Source organism: Oncorhynchus mykiss, chromosome 25 (genome assembly GCF_013265735.2).
Source record: "Oncorhynchus mykiss isolate Arlee chromosome 25, USDA_OmykA_1.1, whole genome shotgun sequence".
Lineage (NCBI taxonomy): Eukaryota > Metazoa > Chordata > Actinopteri > Salmoniformes > Salmonidae > Oncorhynchus > Oncorhynchus mykiss.
In genome coordinates, this window is record NC_048589.1 from 46,465,857 (window position 1) to 46,493,831 (window position 27,975).

At 49.5% G+C, this 27,975-nt stretch overlaps 1 protein-coding gene across 3 annotated transcripts in view; it reads right to left on the reverse strand.

The window, feature by feature from the left end:
- Nucleotides 1–27,319, reverse strand: part of eif2ak3 (eukaryotic translation initiation factor 2-alpha kinase 3) — an 81,345-nt gene extending 54,026 nt beyond the window's left edge. For all 3 annotated transcript variants that reach the window (XR_005039514.1, XR_005039513.1, XM_036962473.1), the window contains exon 1: nt 26,505–27,319. Coding sequence is in view for 1 of the 3 variants with exons in the window: in XM_036962473.1 (XP_036818368.1) it covers nt 26,505–26,821 (317 nt within the window). In the remaining 2 variants the exon portion in view is untranslated. The remainder of the gene's footprint in view (nt 1–26,504) is intronic.
- Between the last annotated feature and the right edge of the window lie 656 nt (nt 27,320–27,975).

A 27,975-nucleotide genomic window follows, 5' to 3' on the forward strand; every position in this document is an offset into this window, starting at 1 on the left:
CACCTATTAGATCAGTGGAGCAGGGGATTTATCCACCTATTAGTCAGAGATCAGCGGAGCAGGGGCTTATCCACCTATTAGATCAGCGGAGCAGGGGATTTATCCACCTATTAGATCAGCGGAGCAGGGGATTTATCCACCTATAAGTCAGATAAGTGTGAGTCAATGGGTCTCTGCAGATACAGCCCTCCCTTACCACACACACACACACACACACACACACACACACACACACACACACACACACACATAGCATGAAGAGTAGCCTGCAGCTAGACCAGTGCACCCTCTCTGGGTAAGGCTGTCTGTTTAAAACACACCCTCTGGGTAAGGCTGTCTGTTTAAAAACACACAGCAGGGTTTCATTAGTTCCCTGGTCTACTTCTGGTACTCTACAGCAGGGTTTCATTAGTTCATTAAAATGTGGTACAGGGCATTTGACCGGCAGCATTTTCATTTAACGGACATTTGAAAAAAATGTACCGGACCCATATGCATTGGGTGTGTAACCTGATTAGGGCGTCCACCCACGGTGCTCAGAGTAACCTGATTAGGGCGTCCACCCACGGTGCTCAGAATAACCTGATTAGGGCGTCCACCCACGGTGCTCAGGGTAACCTGATTAGGGCGTCCACCCACGGTGCTCAGAGTAACCTGATTAGGGCGTCCACCCACGGTGCTCAGAATAACCTGATTAGGGCGTCCACCCACGGTGCTCAGAATAACCTGATTAGGGCGTCCACCCACGGTGCTCAGAATAACCTGATTAGGGCGTCCACCCACGGTGCTCAGGGTAACCTGATTAGGGCGTCCACCCACGGTGCTCAGGGTAACCTGATTAGGGCGTCCACCCACGGTGCTCAGAATAACCTGATTAGGGCGTCCACCCACGGTGCTCAGAATAACCTGATTAGGGCGTCCACCCATGGTGCTCAGAGTAACCTGATTAGGGCGTCCACCCACGGTGCTCAGAGTAACCTGATTAGGGCGTCCACCCACGGTGCTCAGAGTAACCTGATTAGGGCGTCCACCCACGGTGCTCAGAGTAACCTGATTAGGGCGTCCACCCATGGTGCTCAGAGTAACCTGATTAGGGTGTCCACCCACGGTGCTCAGGGTAACCTGATTAGGGCATCCACCCACGGTGCTCAGAGTAACCTGATTAGGGCGTCCACCCACGGTGCTCAGAGTAACCTGATTAGGGTGTCCACCCACGGTGCTCAGAGTAACCTGATTAGGGGCGTCCACCCACGGTGCTCAGAATAACCTGATTAGGGCGTCCACCCACGGTGCTCAGAGTAACCTGATTAGGGCGTCCACCCACGGTGCTCAGAGTAACCTGATTAGGGCGTCCACCCACGGTGCTCAGAGTAACCTGATTAGGGCGTCCACCCATGGTGCTCAGAGTAACCTGATTAGGGTGTCCACCCACGGTGCTCAGGGTAACCTGATTAGGGCATCCACCCACGGTGCTCAGAGTAACCTGATTAGGGCGTCCACCCACGGTGCTCAGAGTAACCTGATTAGGGTGTCCACCCACGGTGCTCAGAGTAACCTGATTAGGGGCGTCCACCCACGGTGCTCAGAATAACCTGATTAGGGCGTCCACCCACAGTGCTCAGAGTAACCTGATTAGGGCGTCCACCCACGGTGCTCAGAGTAACCTGATTAGGGCGTCCACCCACGGTGCTCAGAGTAACCTGATTAGGGCGTCCACCCACGGTGCTCAGAATAACCTGATTAGGGCGTCCACCCACGGTGCTCAGAATAACAGAACATCCAAGTCGAGGATGCAACGGCGTCCGTCCTTCTGACTGAATTATGATGAGCACTATGAAGATGTTAGAATCACTGTCCGCATTTACTTTTCCTCAGCCGACAAGATGAGGAAAGAACAGCAACATCACTAGCCTGTGTCAATTACCATCCCACCATGGTAGAAAAGTTCACCTAAGAAATAGCCTATTCCAAACAAGACGATAGATCCCAAATTCATACAACCAGTACAATAAAATAACTTTTAAAAAGCATTGAGGCTGATGCAACAGATCAGAAAGTTTAGCTTAAACACGTTAGTTCCATAATGCAATTAGCAGGACAACGCAGTTATAAAAAGCACACGGCACATGGTGGCGGTCTCATGTGACAGATGACAATATCCATTAGAAAGATGAAAGATGGAAGATTGAAAGATGGAACAACTAGCATGGGATGCTGATATGACTAGGATTATCATCAACTAGCATGGGATGCTGATATGACTAGGATTATCATCAACTAGCATGGGATGCTAATATGACTAGGATTATAATCAACTAGCAAGAGATGCTAATATGACTAGGATTATCATCAACTAGCATGGGTTGCTAATATGACTAGGATTATTATCAACTAGCATGGCATGCTAATATGACAAGGATTATCATCAACTAGCAAGAGATGCTAATATGACTAGGATTATCATTAACTAGCAAGAGATGCTAATATGACTAGGATTATCAACAACTAGCATGGGATGTTGATATGACTAGGATTATCATTAACTAGCAAGAGATGCTAATATGACTAGGATTATCATCAACTAGCAAGAGATGCTAATATGACTAGGATTATCATCAACTAGCAAGAGATGCTAATATGACTAGGATTATCAACAACTAGCATGGGATGCTGATATGACTAGGATTATCATTAACTAGCAAGAGATGCTAATATGACTAGGATTATCAACAACTAGCAAGCGATGCTAATATGACTAGGATTATCATCAACTAGCAAGAGATGCTAATATGACTAGAATTATCAACAACTAGCAAGAGATGCTAATATGACTAGGATTATCATCAACTAGCATGGGTTGCTAATATGACTAGGATTATCAACAACTAGCAAGAGATGCTAATATGACTAGGATTATCAACAACTAGCAAGAGATGCTAATATGACTAGAATTATCAACAACTAGCAAGAGATGCTAATATGACTAGAATTATCAACAACTAGCAAGAGATGCTAATATGACTAGAATTATCAACAACTAGCATGGGATGCTAATATGACTAGGATTATCAACAACTAGCAAGCGATGCTAATATGACTAGGATTATCAACAACTAGCAAGAGATGCTAATATGACTAGGATTATCAACAACTAGCATGGGATGCTAATATGACTAGGATTATCAACAACTAGCAAGAGATGCTAATATGACTAGGATTATCAACAACTAGCATGGGATGCTAATATGACTAGAATTATCAACAACTAGCAAGAGATGCTAATATGACTAGGATTATCAACAACTAGCATGGGATGCTAATATGACTAGGATTATCAACAACTAGCAAGAGATGCTAATTTGACTAGGATTATCAACAACTAGCATGGGATGCTAATATGACTAGAATTATCAACAACTAGCAAGAGATGCTAATATGACTAGGATTATCAACAACTAGCATGGGATGCTAATATGACTAGGATTATCAACAACTAGCAAGATATGCTAATATGACTAGGATTATCAACAACTAGCATGGGATGCTAATATGACTAGAATTATCAACAACTAGCAAGAGATGCTAATATGACTAGGATTATCAACAACTAGCATGGGATGCTAATATGACTAGAATTATCAACAACTAGCATGGGATGCTAATATGACTAGGATTGTGCCTTTGGCTGCTGGACAATGAAAGAAAGTTGAAAACCAATAGAAAATGAGAGAAAAAAGCAAATGGTTTCAAAGGCAAGTCTTTATAAAATAATTGCCACCGCGTTTCTAGAAATACATTTTGGCTTTGCAACTTTGAAGCAAGTTAAGACATGCGTCATAATATGAAGTAACATATTAAGATTTCAACCAGTTAAGCATGTTTTCAAAATGCATACTGCCTTCAGCTCATTTCAAAGTGGTGTTTGCCATGCTGATAGGCAACGGTAGGCAGGCTAGGCACTTGAAAGGCTAATGGGGAACAAGCTTCGATAACCAGTTGAGAAATAAAAATAGTAGCTATTTTTAAATCGTGGCCATCAAAATGGTTTTAAATATAAGATTGCATTTAGAATTGTTGCGCAATGATTGGAGGAGCCGTAGCAGCAGCTCTCTCTCAGCAGGAGGAGCCGTAGAGGCAGCTCTCTCTCAGCAGGAGGAGCCGTAGAGGCAGCTCTCTCTCAGCAGGAGGAGCAGTAGAGGCAGCTCTCTGTCAGCAGGAGGATCAGTAGAGGCAGCTCTCTGTCAGCAGGAGGAGCAGTAGAGGCAGCTCTCTGTCAGCAGGAGGAGCCGTAGTAGCAGCTCTCTGTCAGCAGGAGGAGCCGTAGTAGCAGCTCTCTCTCAGCAGGAGGAGCCGTAGTAGCAGCTCTCTGTCAGCAGGAGGAGCCGTAGTAGCAGCTCTCTGTCAGCAGGAGGAGCCGTAGAGGCAGCTCTCTGTCAGCAGGAGGAGCAGTAGAGGTAGCTCTCTGTCAGCAGGAGGAGCCGTAGTAGCAGCTCTCTGTCAGCAGGAGGAGCCGTAGTAGCAGCTCTCTGTCAGCAGGAGGAGCCGTAGTAGCAGCTCTCTGTCAGCAGGAGGAGCCGTAGCGTCAGCTCTCTCTCAGCAGGAGGAGCGGTAGCAGCAGCTCTCTCTCAGCAGGAAGAGCCGTAGAGCCAGCTCTCTGTCAGCAGGAAGAGCCGTAGAGCCAGCTCTCTCTCAGCAGGAAGAGCCGTAGAGCCAGCTCTCTCTCAGCAGGAAGAGCCGTAGAGCCAGCTCTCTCTCAGCAGCAGGAGCAGTAGCAGTCTGACAGATTAACCACTCAAACTAGGCTGTATATCCTGTGACTTGTGATCAATAAGAGTCTTAATGACTAAGGAAACTACACACGCAATTTAATTCCACTAAATTATGCAAATGACCTATAGACCAATAAGCATGGTCAAATGTATTTCCATCCATTGGGGTGTTATTAATTAATAGGCAAAAAATATTTATTTCATAATGGGATTTGTTTCTTCTCCCGGACAACTGTCCAGTGGCCGTTCTTATTGATCTGCTTTATTTATATATATTTGTATACAAACGCCTGCTCTACAGACAGCTAGGAGAGGAGACATTTAAGTGAAGTAGGAAACAGCCCTATCCACTCAGCACACTGTTTACATTTTTCAACAGCATACAGTGATTCCCCTTGAACATGTACATTGAACCAATCTGGTGCTGATAAGACATTATTATCCACAAAGCTGACACAGGACTGCTTTACATAATTAGGCTAACACATGTTTTCTTTTTAATCAACTCTCACAATCTGTTTTCATTTATACCACCACCACGCTGTCTAGAGCAGCAGATCAACAGTTTTCTTCTCAGCCAATCATAACGCTCCAGCACCAAACAAGCTTGCTTTCACGTGCACGATTGGCTGCACAACGCTGCCAAAAATATTAGGCTGATTGGTTGTTGCTAAGCAGTAGGCATTCTGAGACACAGGAAGCTGGACGGGGTGACTGTGCAGGCCACGCCCCCCTTAGACACTGAATATAGAACAGAGAAGAAGACCGTGTCCCAAATGTCCCTATATAGTGAGTGACCTACTGTTGATATTTACATGGAAGTCATTTAGCAGACGCTCAAAAAGAGTCTTGCTCAAAAGGCACATCAATAGGTTTTTCACCTTGTCGGCTCTGGGATTTGAACCAGCAAACTTTCTGTTACTTTTTTAAATTAGTATTTATTTTATTGAACCTTTATTTAACTAGGCAAGTCAGTTAGGAACAAATTATTTACAATGACGGCCTACGAACGGCCAAACCCTAACGACGTCCCTATGGGACTTCCATTCACGGCCGGCTGTGATACAGCCTGGAATCGAACCAGGGTCTGTAGTGACGCATCTAGCACTGATATGCAGTGCCTTAGACCGCTGCGCCACTACTGGCCCTATACTGTCCCAATGCTCTTAACAGCTAGCCTACCTACTGCCCCTTTGACTAGGGCCCGTGGGGGGGGGCACAACATCAGGATGAACTAATAATATTGGTCACTACATACAGTATTGAATGAGAACTGCCCCTTTGACTAGGGCCCGTGGGGGGGGGGGACACAACGTCAGGATGAACTAATAATATTGGTCACTACATACAGTATTGAATGAGAACTGCCCCTTTGACTAGGGCCCGTGGGGGGGGGGACACAACATCAGGATGAACTAATAATATTAGTCACTACATACAGTATTGAATGAGAACTGCCCCTTTGACTAGGGCCCGTGGGGGGGGGCACAACGTCAGGATGAACTAATAATATTGGTCACTACATACAGTATTGAATGAGAACTGCCCCTTTGACTAGGGCCCGTGGGGGGGGCACAACGTCAGGATGAACTAATAATATTGGTCACTACATACAGTATTGAATGAGAACTGCCCCTTTGACTAGGGCCCGTGGGGGGGGGCACAACGTCAGGATGAACTAATAATATTGGTCACTACATACAGTATTGAATGAGAACTGCCCCTTTGACTAGGGCCCGTGGGGGGGGCACAACGTCAGGATGAACTAATAATATTGGTCACTACATACAGTATTGAATGAGAACTGCCCCTTTGACTAGGGCCCGTGGGGGGGGCACAACGTCAGGAGGAACTAATAATATTGGTCACTACATACAGTATTGAATGAGAACTGCCCCTCACAGTACTATTTCCCAAGTTTCACAATAGTGCCGTCTGTGCCAACACAGCCAATTAGCCACGCTCCTCTCCACAGAAACACAGAACAGAGGTCCTCAGAGAGACGTCAAGTGTCCACACAGACAGACCAGAGCTGGTAAACAGAGACACACACAGAGAGAGCAGTTCATGAGAGCTAGGGCTCGCTGTTTAACAGGAACGCAGAGAGAGCAGTTCATGAGAGCTCGGGCTGAACAGTCTTCAGCTCCATTGAAGAATAGTACCCAGGATGTTTACACTGGCACAGTCTCCAAGGAGCCCCTATCATTCATCTAGACCAATCACAGCAGCCTGCCTCCAGCCACAACCAATCACACCACAACTCCGCTCCTCACTTAGCCAATCAAGGAGCACCTCTTCAGGTTCTGAGCAAATGAGAGAGAGTGTCTGGTTGTAACCATGCAACAGCAAGTAGCCCTGGTTACATGCTGGTGTGTTGCTGTTCTGCTCCATTCCCTCCTCTGCCCTCCCCGACCAGACAGACAGCAGAAGAGGAGAGCCGCGCCCTGCACAATGAAAATATAGCAACATGGGGAGCACCTGGAGAAAGTTATGGCTGCAGAGAGAGACAGAGAGAGAGACAGAGAGACAGAGAGACAGAGACAGAGAGAGAGAGAGAGAGAGACAGAGACAGAGAGACAGAGAGAGAATGCAGAAAAAAAGAGCTCCACTAAAACTACACTGAACAAATATATAAAATGCAACATGTAAAGTGTTGGTCCCATGTTCATGAGCTGAAATAAAATACCCCAGAAATGTTCCATACACACAAAAAGCTCATTTCTCTATAATGTTTTGCACAAATGTGTTTATATCCCTGTTAGTGAGCATTTCACCTTCGAAAGATAATCCATCCACTTGACAGGTGTGCCATATCAAGAAGCTGATTTATTTCACCTTTATTTAACCAGGCAAGTCAGTTATTAAAGAATTCTTATTTACAATGACGGCCTAGGAACAGTGGGTTAACTGCCTGTTCAGGGGCAGAACGGGGATTTGATCTGAACCTTTTAGTTACTGGCCCAACGCTCTAACCACTAGGCTACCTGCCGAGTAAACAGCATGATCATTACACAGGTAGGTGCACCTTGTGCGGGGGGCAATGAAAGGCCACTCTAAAATGTGCAGTTTTGTCACACAACACAATACCACAGATGTCTCAAGTTTTGAGGGAGTGTGCAATTGTCATGCTGACTGCAGGAATGTTCACTGGATCTGTTGCCAGATAATATAATGTTCATTTCTCTACCATAAGCCACCTCCAAAGTTGTTTTAGATAATTTGGTAGAACGTCCAACCGGCCTCACAACCACAGACCATGTGTAACCACGCCAGCCCAGAACCTCCACATCCGGCTTCTTGACCTGCGGGATCGAGAGAGGATAGGAGAGAACTCTCCTCTCCTCTCTCCATCACTCTCCTCCCCTGTCCTCTCCATCACTCTCCTCCCCTGTCCTCTCAATCACTCTCCTCCCCTGTCCTCTCAATCACTCTCCTCCCCTGTCCTCTCCATCACTCTCCTCCCGTCCTCTCCATCACTCTCCTCCCCTGTCCTCTTTATCACTCTCCTCTCTTCTCTTCTCGCCATCACTCTCATCTCCTGTCCTCTCTCCATCTCTCTCCTCTCCTCTCTCCATCTCTCTCCTCCCCTGTTCTCTTCACTACTCTCCTCACATGTGGTGAAATCCAAACTCTGTAGCACCATGCTCCAGCCCACTGATTTGTCAGTACCTGGTCTTGGTCTGTGGTGCTGATTGGTTGTTGCTAAGCAGTGAGGAGCGATGTACAGAACAACATGGCATCATGGTCCTAACGACTGTCTACCTCCCTCCCTCCCTCTGTTTCCCTCCCTCCTGTTGTCTACCTCCCTCCCTCCATCCATCGCCTACCCCACCTTTCCCCCTACCCCACCTTTCCCCTCTACCCCACCCAATACTGCAGTGGTGCAGGATGGGTCCACAGCGACTAATATATTAATGAAATAATGTACTTCAACAGCAGAGTTTAATAACACCGTCATTGATCATGAATTATTCATCAGTCCAACCTGTTATAAGGATATTACTGGCACTAGTTCAACTGGAGTAGTCTGTTTTAGGGTGTGATGGTTCTACTGGAACAGTCTGTTTTAGGGTGTGATGGTTCTACTGGAACAGTCTGTTTTAGGGTGTGATGGTTCTACTGGAACAGTCTGTTTAGGGTGTGATGGTTCTACTGGAACAGTCTGTTTTAGGGTGTGATGGTTCTACTGGAACAGTCTGTTTTAGGGTGTGATGGTTCTACTGGAACAGTCTGTTTAGGGTGTGATGGTTCTACTGGAACAGTCTGTTTTAGGGTGTGATGGTTCTACTGGAACAGTCTGTTTTAGGGTGTGATGGTTCTACTGGAACAGTCTGTTTTAGGGTGTGATGGTTCTACTGGAACAGTCTGTTTTAGGGTGTGTTTTAGAACCATGTCAAGGACTGCTACTTCATGTGTCACAGTATAAACTTGACAACTAAACTACTGAAAACAACTATTCAATGACTATAGATGACAATTTAGTTACAACTTAAAACAATATTTTCTCCTCAGCTGAGTATGCTACTATTTCTTAAGAGAAGCCTCATCGTGGAGGAGTTGGGAGAGAGAAGACAGCGAGCCTCCTCGCAGAGGAGTTGGGAGAGAGAAGACAGCGAGTCTCCTCGCAGAGGAGTTGGGAGAGAGAAGACAGCGAGCCTCCTCGCAGAGGAGTTGGGAGAGAGAAGACAGCGAGCCTCCTCACGGAGGAGTTGGGAGAGAGAAGACAGCGAGCCTCCTCGCGGAGGAGTTGGGAGAGAGAAGACAGCGAGTCTCCTCGCAGAGGAGTTGGGAGAGAGAAGACAGCGAGCCTCCTCACGGAGGAGTTGGGAGAGAGAAGACAGCGAGCCTCCTCGCAGAGGAGTTGGGAGAGAGAAGACAGCGAGTCTCCTCGCAGAGGAGTTGGGAGAGAGAAGACAGCGAGCCTCCTCACGGAGGAGTTGGGAGAGAGAAGACAGCGAGCCTCCTCGCGGAGGAGTTGGGAGAGAGAAGACAGCGAGCCTCCTCACGGAGGAGTTGGGAGAGAGAAGACAGCGAGCCACACATTTACTCAATGACAGGACCTTCATTTTGGTCAGAAGTTGTATTTATACACCAACAATCGTCCCGGATACAGAACTATTTCCCCGGTTACAGAACAATTTCCCCGGTTACAGAACAATTTCCCCGGTTACAGAACAATCTAGTGAGACAAAGAAAACAATGACATGAAATCTCCCCTCCTCAACTCCTTACCCCCTCTGCTCCCAAACCTCCTTCCCACTCTTCTCCTCCCAATCTTCTCTTAAACCAGCTCTCCCTCTCCTCCCCTCTCTCCTCAACCCCCTCTCCTCTCAAACCCCCTCTCTCCTCCTCCCCTCTCAAACCCCCTCTCCTCTCAAACCTCCTCCCCTCCTCTCACACCTCCTCCCCTCTCTCCTCAACCCCCTTCACTTGCCTACTGTTCTTCCTCAACTCAAGCACTATCCCCGTCCTTCGACGTAATTGGCCAACAAGTTTCCCCAACTCAGACCGGCTGATTGGCTGTTGCTAAGCAGTAAGCTGTAGGAGCCGGCCAGCTACTGGCAGCGGCTCAGAGTTCCTCTAAACCAACACCTCCTGACAGTCCTATGGAGCAGGGTCATCCTACCACCACAACTCTAAAACAACACCTGACAGTCCTATGGAGCAGGGTCATCCTACCACCACAGCTCTAAAACAACACCTCCTGACAGTCCTATGGAGCAGGGTCATCCTACCACCACAGCTCTAAAACAACACCTCCTGACAGTCCTATGGAGCAGGGTCATCCTACCACCACAGCTCTAAAACAACACCTCCTGACAGTCCTATGGAGCAGGGTCATCCTACCACCACAACTCTAAACCAACACCTCCTGACAGTCCTATGGAGCAGGGTCATCCTGCCACCACAACTCTAAACCAACACCTCCTGACAGTCCTATGGAGCAGGGTCATCCTACCACCACAGCTCTAAAACAACACCTCCTGACAGTCCTATGGAGCAGGGTCATCCTGCCACCACAGCTCTAAAACAGCTCAGTCTAATCAACCCCCTTAACTATGGCAACACAGCCCAGTCTAGTCAACCCCCTTAACTATGGCAACACAGCCCAGTCTATGGCAACACAGCCCAGTCTAATCAACCCCCTTAACTATGGCAACACAGCCCAGTCTAATCAACCCCCTTAACTATGACAACACAGCCCAGTCTAGTCAACCCCCTTAACTATGACAACACAGCCCAGTCTATGGCAACACAGCCCAGTCTAATCAACCCCCTTAACTATGGCAACACAGCCCAGTCTAATCAACCCCCTTAACTATGACAACACAGCCCAGTCTAATCAACCCCCTTAACTATGACAACACAGCCCAGTCTAATCAACCCCCTTAACTATGACAACACAGCCCAGTCTATGGCAACACAGCCCAGTCTAATCAACCCCCTTAACTATGGCAACACAGCCCAGTCTAATCAACCCCCTTAACTATGGCAACACAGCCCAGGCTAATCAACCCCCTTAACTATGACAACACAGCCCAGTCTAGTCTACCCCCTTAACTATGGCAACACAGCCCAGTCTAATCAACCCCCTTAACTATGGCAACACATCCCAGTCTATGGCAACACAGCCCAGTCTAATCAACCCCCTTAACTATGACAACACAGCCCAGTCTAATCAACCCCCTTAACTATGACAACACAGCCCAGTCTAGTCAACCCCCTTAACTATGGCAACACAGCCCAGTCTAGTCAACCCCCTTAACTATGACAACACAGCCCAGTCTATGGCAACACAGCCCAGTCTAATCAACCCCCTTAACTATGGCAACACAGCCCAGTCTATGGCAACACAGCCCAGTCTAATCAACCCCCTTAACTATGGCAACACAGCCCAGTCTATGGCAACACAGCCCAGTCTAGTCAACCCCCTTAACTATGGCAACACAGCCCAGTCTAGTCAACCCCCTTAACTATGGCAACACAGCCCAGTCTAATCAACCCCCTTAACTATGGCAACACAGCCCAGTCTATGGCAACACAGCCCAGTCTAATCAACCCCCTTAACTATGACAACACAGCCCAGTCTAGTCAACCCCCTTAACTATGGCAACACAGCCCAGTCTAATCAACCCCCTTAACTATGGCAACACATCCCAGTCTATGGCAACACAGCCCAGTCTAATCAACCCCCTTAACTATGGCAACACAGCCCAGTCTAGTCAACCCCCTTAACTATGACAACACAGCCCAGTCTATGGCAACACAGCCCAGTCTAATCAACCCCCTTAACTATGGCAACACAGCCCAGTCTATGGCAACACAGCCCAGTCTAATCAACCCCCTTAACTATGGCAACACAGCCCAGTCTATGGCAACACAGCCCAGTCTAGTCAACCCCCTTAACTATGGCAACACAGCCCAGTCTAGTCAACCCCCTTAACTATGGCAACACAGCCCAGTCTAATCAACCCCCTTAACTATGGCAACACAGCCCAGTCTATGGCAACACAGCCCAGTCTAATCAACCCCCTTAACTATGACAACACAGCCCAGTCTAGTCAACCCCCTTAACTATGGCAACACAGCCCAGTCTATGGCAACACAGCCCAGTCAACCCCCTTAACTATGGCAACACAGCCCAGTCTAATCAACCCCCTTAACTATGGCAACACAGCCCAGTGAGGTGACTTTCTTTTCTCAGTCTTCTGAGAACTGTAAGCTGCCCAGAAACTGCAGATCATAGTGAGATCGCCATAGAGGGCTGACGCTATTTATAGATCTGATAGACAGAACAGTGTAGGTCCCAAATGGCACTATATAGGGAATAGGGTCCTACTTAGGACAGCCTGTGAAAGAGACTTCAAGAGCAAAGAGATATCAGACAATACAAATATTAAAAAGCAGAATGAAAAACAACAATCCTCCCAGCCAGACTGATTCTGTCAGGACGTTTCTACAAAAGTGCCTTTTGAACAGTGTTGCTACCACAACGGTCTCTCCTGCCCACACGGTGTGTTTGACCTACAGTTGCCAGGTAGACCTACTAGCAAGTCAAACTGTTTATATAGCCGGTCCAGTATGACTATACAGCCAAGCCCACACCTTAGAGGGTTTGGCCGGGTGATGGGAGGGTTTGGCCGGGTGAGGGGAGGGTTTGGCCCAGCGTTGTCCGGGTGAGGGGAGGTTTTGTCCGGGTGAGGGGAGGGTTTGTCCGGGTGAGGGGAGGGTTTGGCCGGGTGAGGGGAGGGTTTGGCCCAGCGTTGTCCGGGTGAGGGGAGGGTTTGTCCGGGTGAGGGGAGGGTTTGGCCGGGTGAGGGGAGGGTTTGTCCGGGTGAGGGGAGGGTTTGGCCCAGCGTTGTCCGGGTGAGGGGAGGGTTTGTCCGGGTGAGGGGAGGGTTTGGCCGGGTGAGGGGAGGGTTTGGCCGGGTGAGGGGAGGGTTTGGCCGGGTGAGGGGAGGGTTTGGCCCAGCGTTGTCCGGGTGAGGGGAGGGTTTGTCCGGGTGAGGGGAGGGTTTGTCCGGGTGAGGGGAGGGTTTGGCCGGGTGAGGGGAGGGTTTGGCCGGGTGAGGGGAGAGTTTGGCCGGGTGAGGGGAGGGTTTGTCCAGGTGAGGGGAGGGTTTGTCCAGGTGAGGGGAGGGTTTGTCCGGGTGAGGGGAGGGTTTGGCCATCATCATCATGCTCTGGCGGGCCGGGCGCCTGCAGGCTGACCTCGGTCGTCAGTTTAACTTGGTTTCCTCCGACATCATTGGTGTGGCTGGCTTCCGGGTTAAGTGGGTGGTGAGGCGCGATTTGGCGGGTCATGTTTCGACCTTTTCCTCCCCAGCCCGTTGGGGAGTAGCAGTGAAGAGAGAAGGTCGAAATTGGGGAGAAAAAAGGGGTAAAATACAGTCCAATCAGCGTCTACAGTGGGTTCAGTCCACTCAGCGTCTACAGTGGGTTCAGTCCACCCAGCGTCTACAGTAGGTTCAGTCCACTCAGCGTCTACAGTACGTTCAGTCCACAGTAAGGTTTAGTCCACTCAACATCTCAAGTAGATTTAATCCACTCAGCGTCTACAGTAGGTTCAGTCCACTCAGCGTCTACTGTAGGTTCAGTCCACTCAGCGTCTACAGTAGGTTCAGTCCACTCAGCGTCTACAGTAGGTTCAGTCCACTCAGCGTCTACAGTAGGTTCAGTCCACTCAGCGTCTACAGTAGGTTCAGTCCACTCAGCGTCTACAGTAGGTTCAGTCCACTCAGCGTCTACAGTACGTTCAGTCCACTCAGCGTCTACAGTACGTTCAGTACACTCAGCGTCTACAGTACGTTCAGTCCACTCAGCGTCTACAGTAGGTTCAGTCCACTCAGCGTCTACAGTAGGTTCAGTCCACTCAGCGTCTACAGTAGGTTCAGTCCACTCAGCGTCTACAGTAGGTTCAGTCCACTCAGCGTCTACTGTAGGTTCAGTCCACTCAGCGTCTACAGTACGTTCAGTCCACTCAGCGTCTACAGTACGTTCAGTCCACTCAGCGTCTACAGTAGGTTCAGTCCACTCAGCGTCTACAGTAGGTTCAGTCCACTCAGCGTCTACAGTAGGTTCAGCCCACTCAGCGTCTACTGTAGGTTCAGTCCACTCAGCGTCTACAGTAGGTTCAGTCCACTCAGCGTCTACAGTAGGTTCAGTCCACTCAGCGTCTACAGTAGGTTCAGTCCACTCAGCGTCTACAGTACGTTCAGTCCACTCAGCGTCTACAGTAGGTTCAGTCCACTCAGCGTCTACAGTAGGTTCAGTCCACTCAGCGTCTACAGTAGGTTCAGTCCACTCAGCGTCTACAGTACGTTCAGTCCACTCAGCGTCTACAGTACGTTCAGTCCACAGTAGGTTTAGTCCACTCAACATCTAAAGTAGATTTAGTCCACTCAGCGTCTACAGTACGTTCAGTCCACAGTAGGTTTAGTCCACTCAACATCTCAAGTAGATTTAATCCACTCAGCGTCTACAGTAGGTTCAGTCCACTCAGCGTCTACAGTAGGTTCAGTCCACTCAGCGTCTACAGTACGTTCAGTCCACTCAGCGTCTACAGTACGTTCAGTCCACTCAGCGTCTACAGTACGTTCAGTCCACTCAGCATCTACAGTAGGTTCAGTCCACTCAGCGTCTACAGTAGGTTCAGTCCACTCAGCGTCTACAGTACGTTCAGTACACTCAGCGTCTACAGTAGGTTCAGTCCACTCAGCGTCTACTGTAGGTTCAGTCCACTCAGCGTCTACAGTACGTTCAGTCCACTCAGCGTCTACAGTACGTTCAGTACACTCAGCGTCTACAGTACGTTCAGTCCACAGTAGGTTTAGTCCACTCAACATCTAAAGTAGATTTAGTCCACTCAGCGTCTACAGTACGTTCAGTCCACTCAGCGTCTACAGTAGGTTCAGTCCACAGTAGGTTTAGTCCACTCAACATCTAAAGTAGATTTAGTCCACTCAGCGTCTACAGTACGTTCAGTAAACTCAACGTCTACAGTAGGTTCAGTCCACTCAGCGTCTACAGTAGGTTCAGTCCACTCAGCGTCTACAGTAGGTTCAGTCCACTCAGCGTCTACAGTAGGTTCAGTCCATTCAGCGTCTACAGTAGGTTCAGTCCACTCAGCGTCTACTGTAGGTTCAGTCCACTCAGCGTCTACAGTACGTTCAGTCCACTCAGCGTCTACAGTACGTTCAGTCCACTCAGCGTCTACAGTACGTTCAGTCCACTCAGCGTCTACAGTACGTTCAGTCCACTCAGCGTCTACAGTACGTTCAGTCCACTCAGCGTCTACAGTACGTTCAGTCCACTCAGCGTCTACAGTACGTTCAGTCCACTCAGCGTCTACAGTACGTTCAGTCCACTCAGCGTCTACAGTACGTTCAGTCCACTCAGCGTCTACAGTACGTTCAGTCCACTCAGCGTCTACAGTACGTTCAGTCCACTCAGCGTCTACAGTACGTTCAGTCCACTCAGCGTCTACAGTACGTTCAGTCCACTCAGCGTCTACAGTACGTTCAGTCCACTCAGCGTCTACAGTAGGTTCAGTCCACTCAGCGTCTACTGTAGGTTCAGTCCACTCAGCGTCTACAGTAGGTTCAGTCCACTCAGCGTCTACAGTAGGTTCAGTCCACTCAGCGTCTACAGTAGGTTCAGTCCACTCAGCGTCTACAGTAGGTTCAGTCCACTCAGCGTCTACAGTAGGTTCAGTCCATTCAGCGTCTACAGTAGGTTCAGTCCACTCAGCGTCTACAGTGGGTTCAGTCCACTCAGCGTCTACAGTACGTCCAGTCCACTCAGCGTCTACAGTAGGTTCAGTCCACTCAGCGTCTACAGTACGTTCAGTCCACTCAGCGTCTACAGTACGTTCAGTCCACTCAGCGTCTACAGTACGTTCAGTCCACTCAGCATCTACAGTAGGTTCAGTCCACTCAGCATCTACAGTAGGTTCAGTCCACTCAGCGTCTACAGTAGGTTCAGTCCACTCAGCGTCTACAGTACGTTCAGTCCACTCAGCGTCTACAGTACGTTCAGTCCACTCAGCGTCTACAGTAGGTTCAGTCCACTCAGCGTCTACAGTACGTTCAGTCCACTCAGCGTCTACAGTACGTTCAGTACACTCAGCGTCTACAGTACGTTCAGTCCACTCAGCGTCTACAGTACGTTCAGTCCACTCAGCGTCTACAGTAGGTTCAGTCCACAGTAGGTTTAGTCCACTCAACATCTAAAGTAGATTTAGTCCACTCAGCGTCTACAGTAGGTTCAGTCCACAGTAGGTTTAGTCCACTCAACATCTAAAGTAGATTTAGTCCACTCAGCGTCTACAGTACGTTCAGTAAACTCAGCGTCTACAGTAGGTTCAGTCCACTCAGCGTCTACAGTAGGTTCAGTCCACTCAGCGTCTACAGTAGGTTCAGTCCACTCAGCGTCTACAGTAGGTTCAGTCCACTCAGCGTCTACTGTAGGTTCAGTCCACTCAGCGTCTACTGTAGGTTCAGTCCACTCAGCGTCTACAGTAGGTTCAGTCCACAGTAGGTTTAGTCCACTCAACATCTAAAGTAGATTTAGTCCACTCAGCGTCTACAGTAGGTTCAGCCCACAGTAGGTTTAGTCCACTCAACATCTAAAGTAGATTTAGTCCACTCAGCGTCTACAGTAGCTTCAGTCCACTCAGCGTCTACAGTAGGTTCAGTCCACTCAGCGTCTACAGTAGGTTCAGTCCACTCAGCGTCTACAGTAGGTTCAGTCCACTCAGCGTCTACAGTAGGTTCAGTCCACTCAGCGTCTACTGTAGGTTCAGTCCACTCAGCGTCTACTGTAGGTTCAGTCCACTCAGCGTCTACTGTAGGTTCAGTCCACTCAGCGTCTCCAGTAGGTTCAGTCCACAGTAGGTTTAGTCCACTCAACATCTAAAGTAGATTTAGTCAACTCAGCGTCTACAGTAGGTTCAGCCCACTCAGCGTCTACAGTAGGTTCAGCCCACTCAGCGTCTACAGTAGCTTCAGTCCACTCAGCGTCTACAGTAGGTTCAGTCCACTCAGCGTCTACAGTAGGTTCAGTCCACTCAGCGTCTACAGTAGGTTCAGTCCACTCAGCGTCTACAGTAGGTTCAGTCCACTCAGCGTCTACAGTGGGTTCAGTCCACTCAGCGTCTACAGCGGGTTCAGTCCACTCAGCGTCTACAGCGGGTTCAGTCCACTCAGCATCTACAGTAGGTTCAGTCCACTCAGCGTCTACAGCGGGTTCAGTCCACTCGGCGTCTACAGCGGGTTCAGTCCACTCGGCGTCTACAGCGGGTTCAGTCCACTCGGCGTCTACAGCGGGTTCAGTCCACTCGGCGTCTACAGCGGGTTCAGTCCACTCGGCGTCTACAGCGGGTTCAGTCCACTCGGCGTCTACAGCGGGTTCAGTCCACTCGGCGTCTACAGCGGGTTCAGTCCACTCGGCGTCTACAGCGGGTTCAGTCCACTCGGCGTCTACAGCGGGTTCAGTCCACTCGGCGTCTACAGCGGGTTCAGTCCACTCGGCGTCTACAGCGGGTTCAGTCCACTCGGCGTCTACAGCGGGTTCAGTCCACTCGGCGTCTACAGCGGGTTCAGTCCACTCGGCGTCTACAGCGGGTTCAGTCCACTCGGCGTCTACAGCGGGTTCAGTCCACTCGGCGTCTACAGCGGGTTCAGTCCACTCGGCGTCTACAGCGGGTTCAGTCCACTCGGCATCTACAGCGGGTTCAGTCCACTCAGCGTCTACAGCGGTTTCAGTCCACTCGGAGTCTACAGCGGGTTCAGTCCACTCGGAGTCTACAGCGGGTTCAGTCCACTCAACGTCTACAGTAGGTTCAATCCACTCAGCGTCTACAGTGGGTTCACTCCACAGTAGGTTTAGTCCACTCAGTTTCTACAGTAGGTTTAGTCCACTCAGCGTCTACAGTAGGTTCAGTCCACTCAGCGTCTACAGTAGGTTCAGTCCACTCAGCGTCTACAGTAGGTTCAGTCCACTCGGAGTCTACAGCGGGTTCAGTCCACTCGGAGTCTACAGCGGGTTCAGTCCACTCAGCGTCTACAGTAGGTTCAATCCACTCAGCGTCTACAGTGGGTTCACTCCACAGTAGGTTTAGTCCACTCAGCGTCTACAGTAGGTTCAGTCCACTCAGCGTCTACAGTAGGTTCAGTCCACTAAGCGTCTACAGCGGGTTCAGTCCACTCAGCGTTTACAGTAGGTTCAGTCCACTCAGCGTCTACAGCGGGTTCAGTCCACTCAGCGTCTACAGTGGGTTCACTCCACAGTAGGTTTAGTCCACTCAGTTTCTACAGTAGGTTCAGTCCACTCAGCGTCTACAGTAGGTTCAGTCCACTCAGCGTCTACAGTAGGTTCAGTCCACAGTACGTTCAGTCCACTCAGCGTCTACAGTACATTCAGTCCACTCAGCGTCTACAGTACGTTCAGTCCACTCAGCGTCTACAGCGGGTTCAGTCCACTCAGCGTCTACAGCGGGTTCAGTCCACTCGGCGTCTACAGCTGGTTCAGTCCACTCGGCGTCTACAGCGGGTTCAGTCCACTCGGCGTCTACAGCGGGTTCAGTCCACTCGGCGTCTACAGCGGGTTCAGTCCACTCGGCGTCTACAGCGGGTTCAGTCCACTCGGCGTCTACAGCGGGTTCAGTCCACTCGGCGTCTACAGCGGGTTCAGTCCACTCGGCGTCTACAGCGGGTTCAGTCCACTCGGCGTCTACAGCGGGTTCAGTCCACTCGGCGTCTACAGCGGGTTCAGTCCACTCGGCGTCTACAGCGGGTTCAGTCCACTCGGCGTCTACAGCGGGTTCAGTCCACTCGGCGTCTACAGCGGGTTCAGTCCACTCGGCGTCTACAGCGGGTTCAGTCCACTCGGCGTCTACAGCGGGTTCAGTCCACTCGGCGTCTACAGCGGGTTCAGTCCACTCGGCGTCTACAGCGGGTTCAGTCCACTCGGCGTCTACAGCGGGTTCAGTCCACTCGGCGTCTACAGCGGGTTCAGTCCACTCGGCGTCTACAGCGGGTTCAGTCCACTCGGCATCTACAGCGGGTTCAGTCCACTCGGAGTCTACAGCGGGTTCAGTCCACTCGGAGTCTACAGCGGGTTCAGTCCACTCGGAGTCTACAGCGGGTTCAGTCCACTCAGCGTCTACAGTGGGTTCACTCCACAGTAGGTTTAGTCCACTCAGTTTCTACAGTAGGTTTAGTCCACTCAGCGTCTACAGTAGGTTCAGTCCACTCAGCGTCTACAGTAGGTTCAGTCCACTCAGCGTCTACAGTAGGTTCAGTCCACTCAGCGTTTACAGTAGGTTCAGTCCACTCAGCGTTTACAGTAGGTTCAGTCCACTCAGCGTCTACAGTAGGTTCAGTCCACTCAGCGTCTACAGTAGGTTCAGTCCACTCAGTGTCTACAGTAGGTTCAGTCCACAGTACGTTCAGTCCACTCAGCGTCTACAGCGGGTTCAGTCCACTCAGCATCTACAGTAGGTTCAGTCCACTCAGCCTCTACAGCGGGTTCAGTCCACTCAGCGTCTACAGCGGGTTCAGTCCACTCAGCGTCTACAGCGGGTTCAGTCCACTCAGCGTCCACAGCGGGTTCAGTCCACTCAGCGTCTACAGCGGGTTCAGTCCACTCAGCGTCCACAGCGGGTTCAGTCCACTCAGCGTCTACAGCGGGTTCAGTCCACTCAGCGTCCACAGCGGGTTCAGTCCACTCAGCGTCTACAGCGGGTTCAGTCCACTCAGCGTCTACAGCGGGTTCAGTCCACTCAGCGTCTACAGCGGGTTCAGTCCACTCAGCGTCTACAGCGGGTTCAGTCCACTCAGCGTCTACAGCGGGTTCAGTCCACTCAGCGTCTACAGCGGGTTCAGTCCACTCAGCGTCTACAGCGGGTTCAGTCCACTCAGCGTCTACAGCTGGTTCAGTCCACTCGGAGTCTACAGCGGGTTCAGTCCACTCGGCGTCTACAGCGGGTTCAGTCCACTCGGCGTCTACAGCGGGTTCAGTCCACTCGGCGTCTACAGCGGGTTCAGTCCACTCGGCGTCTACAGCGGGTTCAGTCCACTCGGCGTCTACAGCGGGTTCAGTCCACTCGGCGTCTACAGCGGGTTCAGTCCACTCGGCGTCTACAGCGGGTTCAGTCCACTCGGCGTCTACAGCGGGTTCAGTCCACTCGGCGTCTACAGCGGGTTCAGTCCACTCGGCGTCTACAGCGGGTTCAGTCCACTCGGCGTCTACAGCGGGTTCAGTCCACTCGGCGTCTACAGCGGGTTCAGTCCACTCGGCGTCTACAGCGGGTTCAGTCCACTCGGCGTCTACAGCGGGTTCAGTCCACTCGGCGTCTACAGCGGGTTCAGTCCACTCGGCGTCTACAGCGGGTTCAGTCCACTCGGCGTCTACAGCGGGTTCAGTCCACTCGGCGTCTACAGCGGGTTCAGTCCACTCGGCGTCTACAGCGGGTTCAGTCCACTCGGCGTCTACAGCGGGTTCAGTCCACTCGGCATCTACAGCGGGTTCAGTCCACTCAGCGTCTACAGCGGGTTCAGTCCACTCGGAGTCTACAGCGGGTTCAGTCCACTCGGAGTCTACAGCGGGTTCAGTCCACTCAGCGTCTACAGTGGGTTCACTCCACAGTAGGTTTAGTCCACTCAGTTTCTACAGTAGGTTTAGTCCACTCAGCGTCTACAGTAGGTTCAGTCCACTCAGCGTCTACAGTAGGTTCAGTCCACTCAGCGTCTACAGTAGGTTCAGTCCACTCAGCGTCTACAGTAGGTTCAGTCCACTCAGCGTCTACAGTAGGTTCAGTCCACTCAGCGTCTACAGTAGGTTCAGTCCACTCAGCGTCTACAGTAGGTTCAGTCCACTCAGCGTCTACAGTAGGTTCAGTCCACAGTACGTTCAGTCCACTCAGCGTCTACAGCGGGTTCAGTCCACTCAGCATCTACAGTAGGTTCAGTCCACTCAGCCTCTACAGCGGGTTCAGTCCACTCAGCGTCTACAGCGGGTTCAGTCCACTCAGCGTCTACAGCGGGTTCAGTCCACTCAGCGTCCACAGCGGGTTCAGTCCACTCAGCGTCTACAGCGGGTTCAGTCCACTCAGCGTCCACAGCGGGTTCAGTCCACTCAGCGTCTACAGCGGGTTCAGTCCACTCAGCGTCTACAGCGGGTTCAGTCCACTCAGCGTCTACAGCGGGTTCAGTCCACTCAGCGTCTACAGCGGGTTCAGTCCACTCAGCGTCTACAGCGGGTTCAGTCCACTCAGCGTCTACAGCGGGTTCAGTCCACTCAGCGTCTACAGCGGGTTCAGTCCACTCAGCGCCTACAGCGGGTTCAGTCCACTCAGCGCCTACAGCGGGTTCAGTCCACTCAGCGCCTACAGCGGGTTCAGTCCATTCAGCGCCTACAGCGGGTTCAGTCCATTCAGCGTCTACAGCGGGTTCAGTCCACTCAGCGTCTACAGCGGGTTCAGTCCACTCAGCGTCTACAGCGGGTTCAGTCCACTCAGCGTCTACAGCGGGTTCAGTCCACTCAGCGTCTACAGCGGGTTCAGTCCACTCAGCGTCTACAGCGGGTTCAGTCCACTCAGCGTCTACAGCGGGTTCAGTCCACTCAGCGTCTACAGTACGTCCAGTCCACTCAGCGTCTACAGTAGGTTCAGTCCACTCAGCGTCTACAGTAGGTTCAGTCCACTCAGCGTCTACAGTAGGTTCAGTCCACTCAGCGTCTACAGTAGGTTCAGTCCACTCAGCGTCTACAGTAGGTTCAGTCCACTCAGCGTCTACAGTAGGTTCAGTCCACTCAGCGTCTACAGTAGGTTCAGTCCACTCAGCGTCTACAGTAGGTTCAGTCCACTCAGCGTCTACAGTAGGTTCAGTCCACTCAGCGTCTACAGTAGGTTCAGTCCACTCAGCGTCTACAGTAGGTTCAGTCCACTCAGCGTCTACAGTAGGTTCAGTCCACTCAGCGTCTACAGTAGGTTCAGTCCACTCAGCGTCTACAGTAGGTTCAGTCCACTCAGCGTCTACAGTAGGTTCAGTCCACTCAGCGTCTACAGTAGGTTCAGTCCACTCAGCGTCTACAGTAGGTTCAGTCCACTCAGCGTCTACAGTAGGTTCAGTCCACTCAGCGTCTACAGTAGGTTCAGTCCACTCAGCGTCTACAGTAGGTTCAGTCCACTCAGCGTCTACAGTAGGTTCAGTCCACTCAGCGTCTACAGTAGGTTCAGTCCACTCAGCGTCTACAGTAGGTTCAGTCCACTCAGCGTCTACAGTAGGTTCAGTCCACTCAGCGTCTACAGTAGGTTCAGTCCACTCAGCGTCTACAGTACGTTCAGTCCACTCAGCGTCTACAGTACGTTCAGTCCACTCAGCGTCTACAGTACGTTCAGTCCACTCAGCGTCTACAGTAGGTTCAGTCCACTCACCATCTACAGTATGGTGTGTAGCTTGTTGTTTACTCAACAGAGGGACTATTTATATTTATTAAGAGGGAGATGGGTAAAGTGTTTCAAGGGATTTTAGATCCAGTTGTTTATGGAACACCAAGAGTTGTTTGTTTTAAAAGTGATTATCCATTGTGGAGAAGAAAGGTGCATCACAGAAAGCTGCCCCAGTGGAAACAGCTTACCCCACAAAGTGGTTCCTACTATTTGGAAACATTAAAACTATTTAAACTATTTAGCCCTGTGGCATAAACAAGGACTGAAGCAATGATGTCACGTAGACATTATGTAGGCCTTGGTAGGCTATGGATAGACCTGACGGTGAGCAGACGGACAGACCTGACGGTGAGCACACGGACAGACCTGACAGTGAGCAGACGGACAGACCTGACGGTGAGCACACGGACAGACCTGACGGTGAGCAGACGGACAGACCTGACGGTGAGCACACGGACAGACCTGACGGTGAGCAGACGGACAGACCAGACGGTGAGCGCCTATCAACTGTGTTCTTTAGGGTGTATAGCCTATCAACTGTGTTCTTTAGGGTGTGTAGCCTATCAACTGTGTTCTTTAGGGTGTATAGCCTATCAACTGTGTTCTTTAGGGTGTATAGCCTATCAACTGTGTTCTTTAGGGTGTGTAGCCTATCAACTGTGTTCTTTAGGGTGTGTAGCCTATCAACTGTGTTCTTTAGGGTGTATAGCCTATCAACTGTGTTCTTTAGGATGCACACAGATTTGTAGATGTTATCACAGGTGCAGTGAAATGCTTGTGTTTCCAACAGTGATAATAATACCTAGAAAACAATACAAAACAATAGACACATAATCCCCAAATTAAAATAGAAATGTCAGAGTCCAGATTAGACACTGAGTGCACAAAACATTAGGAACACCTTCCTAATATTGAGGTTAAACCCCCTTTTGCCCTCAGAACAGCCTCAATTCATTGGGTCATGGACTCTACAAGGTGTCGAAAGTGTTCCAATAGGATGCTGGCCCATGTTGACTCCAATGCTTCCCGCAGTTTTGTCAAGTTGGCTGGATGTCCTTTGGGTGGTGGACCATTCTTGATACACACAGGAAACTGTTGAGTGTGAAAAACCCAGCAGTGTTGCAGTTATTCACACACTCAAACCGGTGCTCCTGGCACCTACTACCATACCCCGTTCAAAGGCACTTAAATATTCTGTCTTGCCCATTCACCCTCTGAATGGCACACACATACACAATCCATGTCTCATTTGTCTCAAGGCTTAAAAGTCCTTCTTTAACCTGTCTGCTCCCCTTTCATCTACACTGATTGATGTGGCTTTAACAAGTGACATCAATATGGGATCATAGCTTTCACCTGGATTCACCTGGTCAGTCTATGTCATGGAAAGAGCAGCTGTTCCTAATGCATACACTCAGTGTATATATATATATATATATATATATATATATATATATATATATATATATATATATATATATATATATATATATATATATATGCCAAGAGTGTTCTGATTGGCTCAAACAAATTAAGAAGGAAAGAAATTCCACATATTAACTTTTAACAAGGCACACCTGTTAATTGAAATGCATTCCAGGTGACTACCTCATGAAGCTGGTTTAGAGAATACCAAGAGTGCAAAACCTGTCATCAAGGCTACTTTGAAGAATCTCAAATATGAAATATATTTTGATTTGTTTAACACTTTTTTGGGTTACTACATGATTCCATATGTGTCATTTTATAGTTTTGAAGTCTTCACTATTATTCTACAATGTAGAAAACAGTCCAAATAAAGAACCGTGGAATGAGGAGGTAGGAGGAGGTGGGAGGAGGAAGGAGGAGGTGGGAGGAGGAGGAAGGAGGAGGTGGGAGGAGGAGGTGGGAGGAGGAGGAGGGAGGAGGTGGGAGGAGGGAGGAGGAGGTAGGAGGAGGTGGGAGGAGGTAGGAGGAGGTGGGAGGAGGAAGGAGGAGGTGGGAGGAGGGAGGAGGAGGTGGGAGGAGGGAGGAGGAGGGAGGAGGAAGGAGGAGGTGGGAGGAGGAGGTAGGAGGAGGTGGGAGGAGGAGGAGGGAGGAGGTAGGAGGAGGTGGGAGGAGGAGGAGGGAGGAGGTAGGAGGAGGTACCTTTTGATCAGTACTGTACTTCCCAAAAACATCTAAATAAGAATGTACTGTATGTATTGTTTTTCACCAAATCCTCCTGCCATGTCCACGACATTGACCTAGTGGACATATTGACCTAGTGGACATGTACATTTTTATTTAGATGTTTTTTGGTAGTAAATACTGGATGTAAGGGCAGTAAATTATTTATTGCCCAGCGAAACTCCATATTTAGTGAGTAATCTAACAAAGGTATTTTGACATAAAAATTTGACAGCACTGCAAGTGTTATTTCATTTATTTCTCTAGGCAAGTCAGTTAAGAACAAATTCTTAATTCACAATGACGACCTACTGCGGCCAAACCCTCCCCTAATATGTACGAAGCTGGGCCAATTGTGCGCCGCCCTAATGGGACAATGTATTGTAGCTAACTGTGTATAGATGAGATCTCATGATATCCTCTCCTCTGCCCAGATACTGGTTCAAGCTATACATTAACCAAAGAACAGTCCATTCTGTAAAGTGACTGTCGCTTCCCACTGGGCAGATTCAGGTTCAATGTCTAGTTTGGATTTACATTTGGGTTGTGTTGTCAACTAACGTGCATTCAACAAAACATTTCACTATGTCATTGGATTAAGGTTAAAAGTTGGGTGAAAACTCCCAAGTGGCGCAGCGGTCTAAGGCATCACTACAGACCCGGGTTCGATCCCAGGCTGTGTCACATGATTGGGAGACCCAAGAGGCGGCGCACAATTGGCCCAGCGTCGTTTCAGGTTAAGGGAGGGTTTGGCCGGCCAGGATTTCCTTGTCCCATCGCACTCTAGCGACACGTGGCGGCCGGGCGCCGGCTAGCTGACTTCGGTCACCAGCTGGAAGGTGTTTTTGGTGTGTCAAGAAGCAGTGCGCCTTGGCCGGGTCGTGTTTCAGAGGAGGCATGGCTCTCGACCTTCGCCTCTCCTGAGTCCCTACGGGAGTTGCAGCGATGGGACAAGACTGTAACTACCAATTGGATACCACGACATTGGGGAGAAAAAAGGGTAAACAATGTTTTGGGGTGAAAACAATACAAAATGCCCTTTTTGTAAATACAATTAGTTTTCCACATTGATTCAAAGTCCTCACATAGATTTGGAGGGGTTGAAATTACGTGGAAACAACGTGATTCAACCAGTTCTTGCCCAGTGGTTTGTCAGGGTGCCAGCCAGATGCACTTTAATGATGGAAGAGGTTTGGAGAATAACGGAGCATGTGACACTTTGGGTTTGATGACAGCTCTCGCTCTGATGCTGCACTCAGCAGAATCAGCAGATGCAAAGCAACAAATCACTTCATTTTCAAATACATTTGCCACATAAACGTTATGAGTGATCACTATTAAGAGAACAATGTACCAAAGATTACTGAGAACGAGTTCGTAGCTATTACATCCAACAGAAAGAAAGAAAAATAAACTTGGGAGTAAAGAACTGTTTAGTTACATTGTTTGCGCACCAATTGTCTCCCCCTCCTCTCAAACTGGGAGCAGGCGACCATTGCAACAGAACAAGACAATAACTGTCTGAGTTGATGAACCACCTCGTTGGGAAATCATTGTGGTTTCAACAGTTTGCCAGTTGCAGTGGTCTCACCACAAACCGCTATAAGTTGTTAAGTACTAAACATGGTTCTCACCGTTTCGGTCTGTTTCCGTCACTTTCTCCGTACGACTCCTCTCCGTTCCCGGTCGCCCCGCTCTCATCATCATGATCCTCCACGGTCACGTCTCCGATAACACCCGGAAGAGGACCGCCGATACTTTCCAAGCCCCGTTCCACCAACACCCCTTCGTTTCCATCTTCCCCGGCTCTGTGTGACCCCAGAGCGGCTGCGGTTTGAGGCTCTCTCCCGGAGGTAAAGCTTAGAGTTGGAGACGTCCCAGTCAGAGCCCTCAAAAACAACATGAGCACTAGGGATATGCTCACGTTCCCAAAGTGAAACTCCCTTTCCATTTGTAACAATGGCACATCAGTACATAGACTATTTACATGCCAAGCCCAGAGTAAAAATAAAAAAATAGCAGAGTAGGTTTTGTACAAGTAAATGTAGATAAGAGTTGTTCTTTCTTCGAAGTCATTTCCTTCACTAGGTAAACAAACCACCGTTAAGGCACCATACTGTTATTCCCTTATACCTGACACAAGACTGGCCTTAGTAACGCTGCTCCCTCCCCGTCTCCACACAGCAATAGGACAGACAAGTGGCAACTAAACAGAAAATGACAAGCATAGAAAGCCGATTGCACACCTGTACCATCAATCTGCACAAGTCGTGTACTAAGCAGAACCCGATTGCACGAAACCTTTGTCGCTCAAAAAACATTTCCGTGGTCCGGACCGGCCCCCCCCAAACACTGAACCTGATTGGACAAGCGCCTATCCGTCAAAATCAAGGTAGAGTCTACGCATGCGCCGTCACGGCCACCACAAGGGAAAGCACCGGGTGACGTCAGAAGGTTTCTAGTGGCGCGTCCTCTGGTTAAAACATCATTGGTTAAAATAGTAATCGCTGGACCAATATAAATGCTCTGTGAAGTCAGGAGAAAGCTATTGGTTGGTTTACACGACCGCGAAAGATAGTGAGGTCCCCAAGTGGGTATGTCCAGCTGTCAATCACCGTCGTTGCTACGGTGGCATTTAAATAGGCGGATTAGAAGGCAGCGAACGAGCAGTGAAACTGGGACGAGATGGAAAGATCAACGTGGCCGGACTGTAAAACGCTACGTTTCCTCTTCCGGTTTTATCACGAGTTACTGCAGCCACCGCAGTCTTCTGAACTCTACAAAATGATCAGAGAGGAAGAGGCGAAAATAAACCCACTAAGTTAGGATTTTTTTTGTGTGGAGGTCATTAGGCAGGTTTCCATTGTTTTTGTCGAATACATATGGGTCAATGTCGCTAAATAAACATTGCGGCATGTGTAATGGAAACGGCAGATAGGAGACCTGTATGTGTATCCATTTGACAGGAGTGGATTTGTATTTAGTCAAACTTTGAGACAAATGACAAACGGTGTTTTTCTAATAAATTATGATTGCCGAAAATGTTTGAAAGTACAGTATGAAGGTTATCACGTAACTAGAAACTCCACTCCACATTTAATTCTA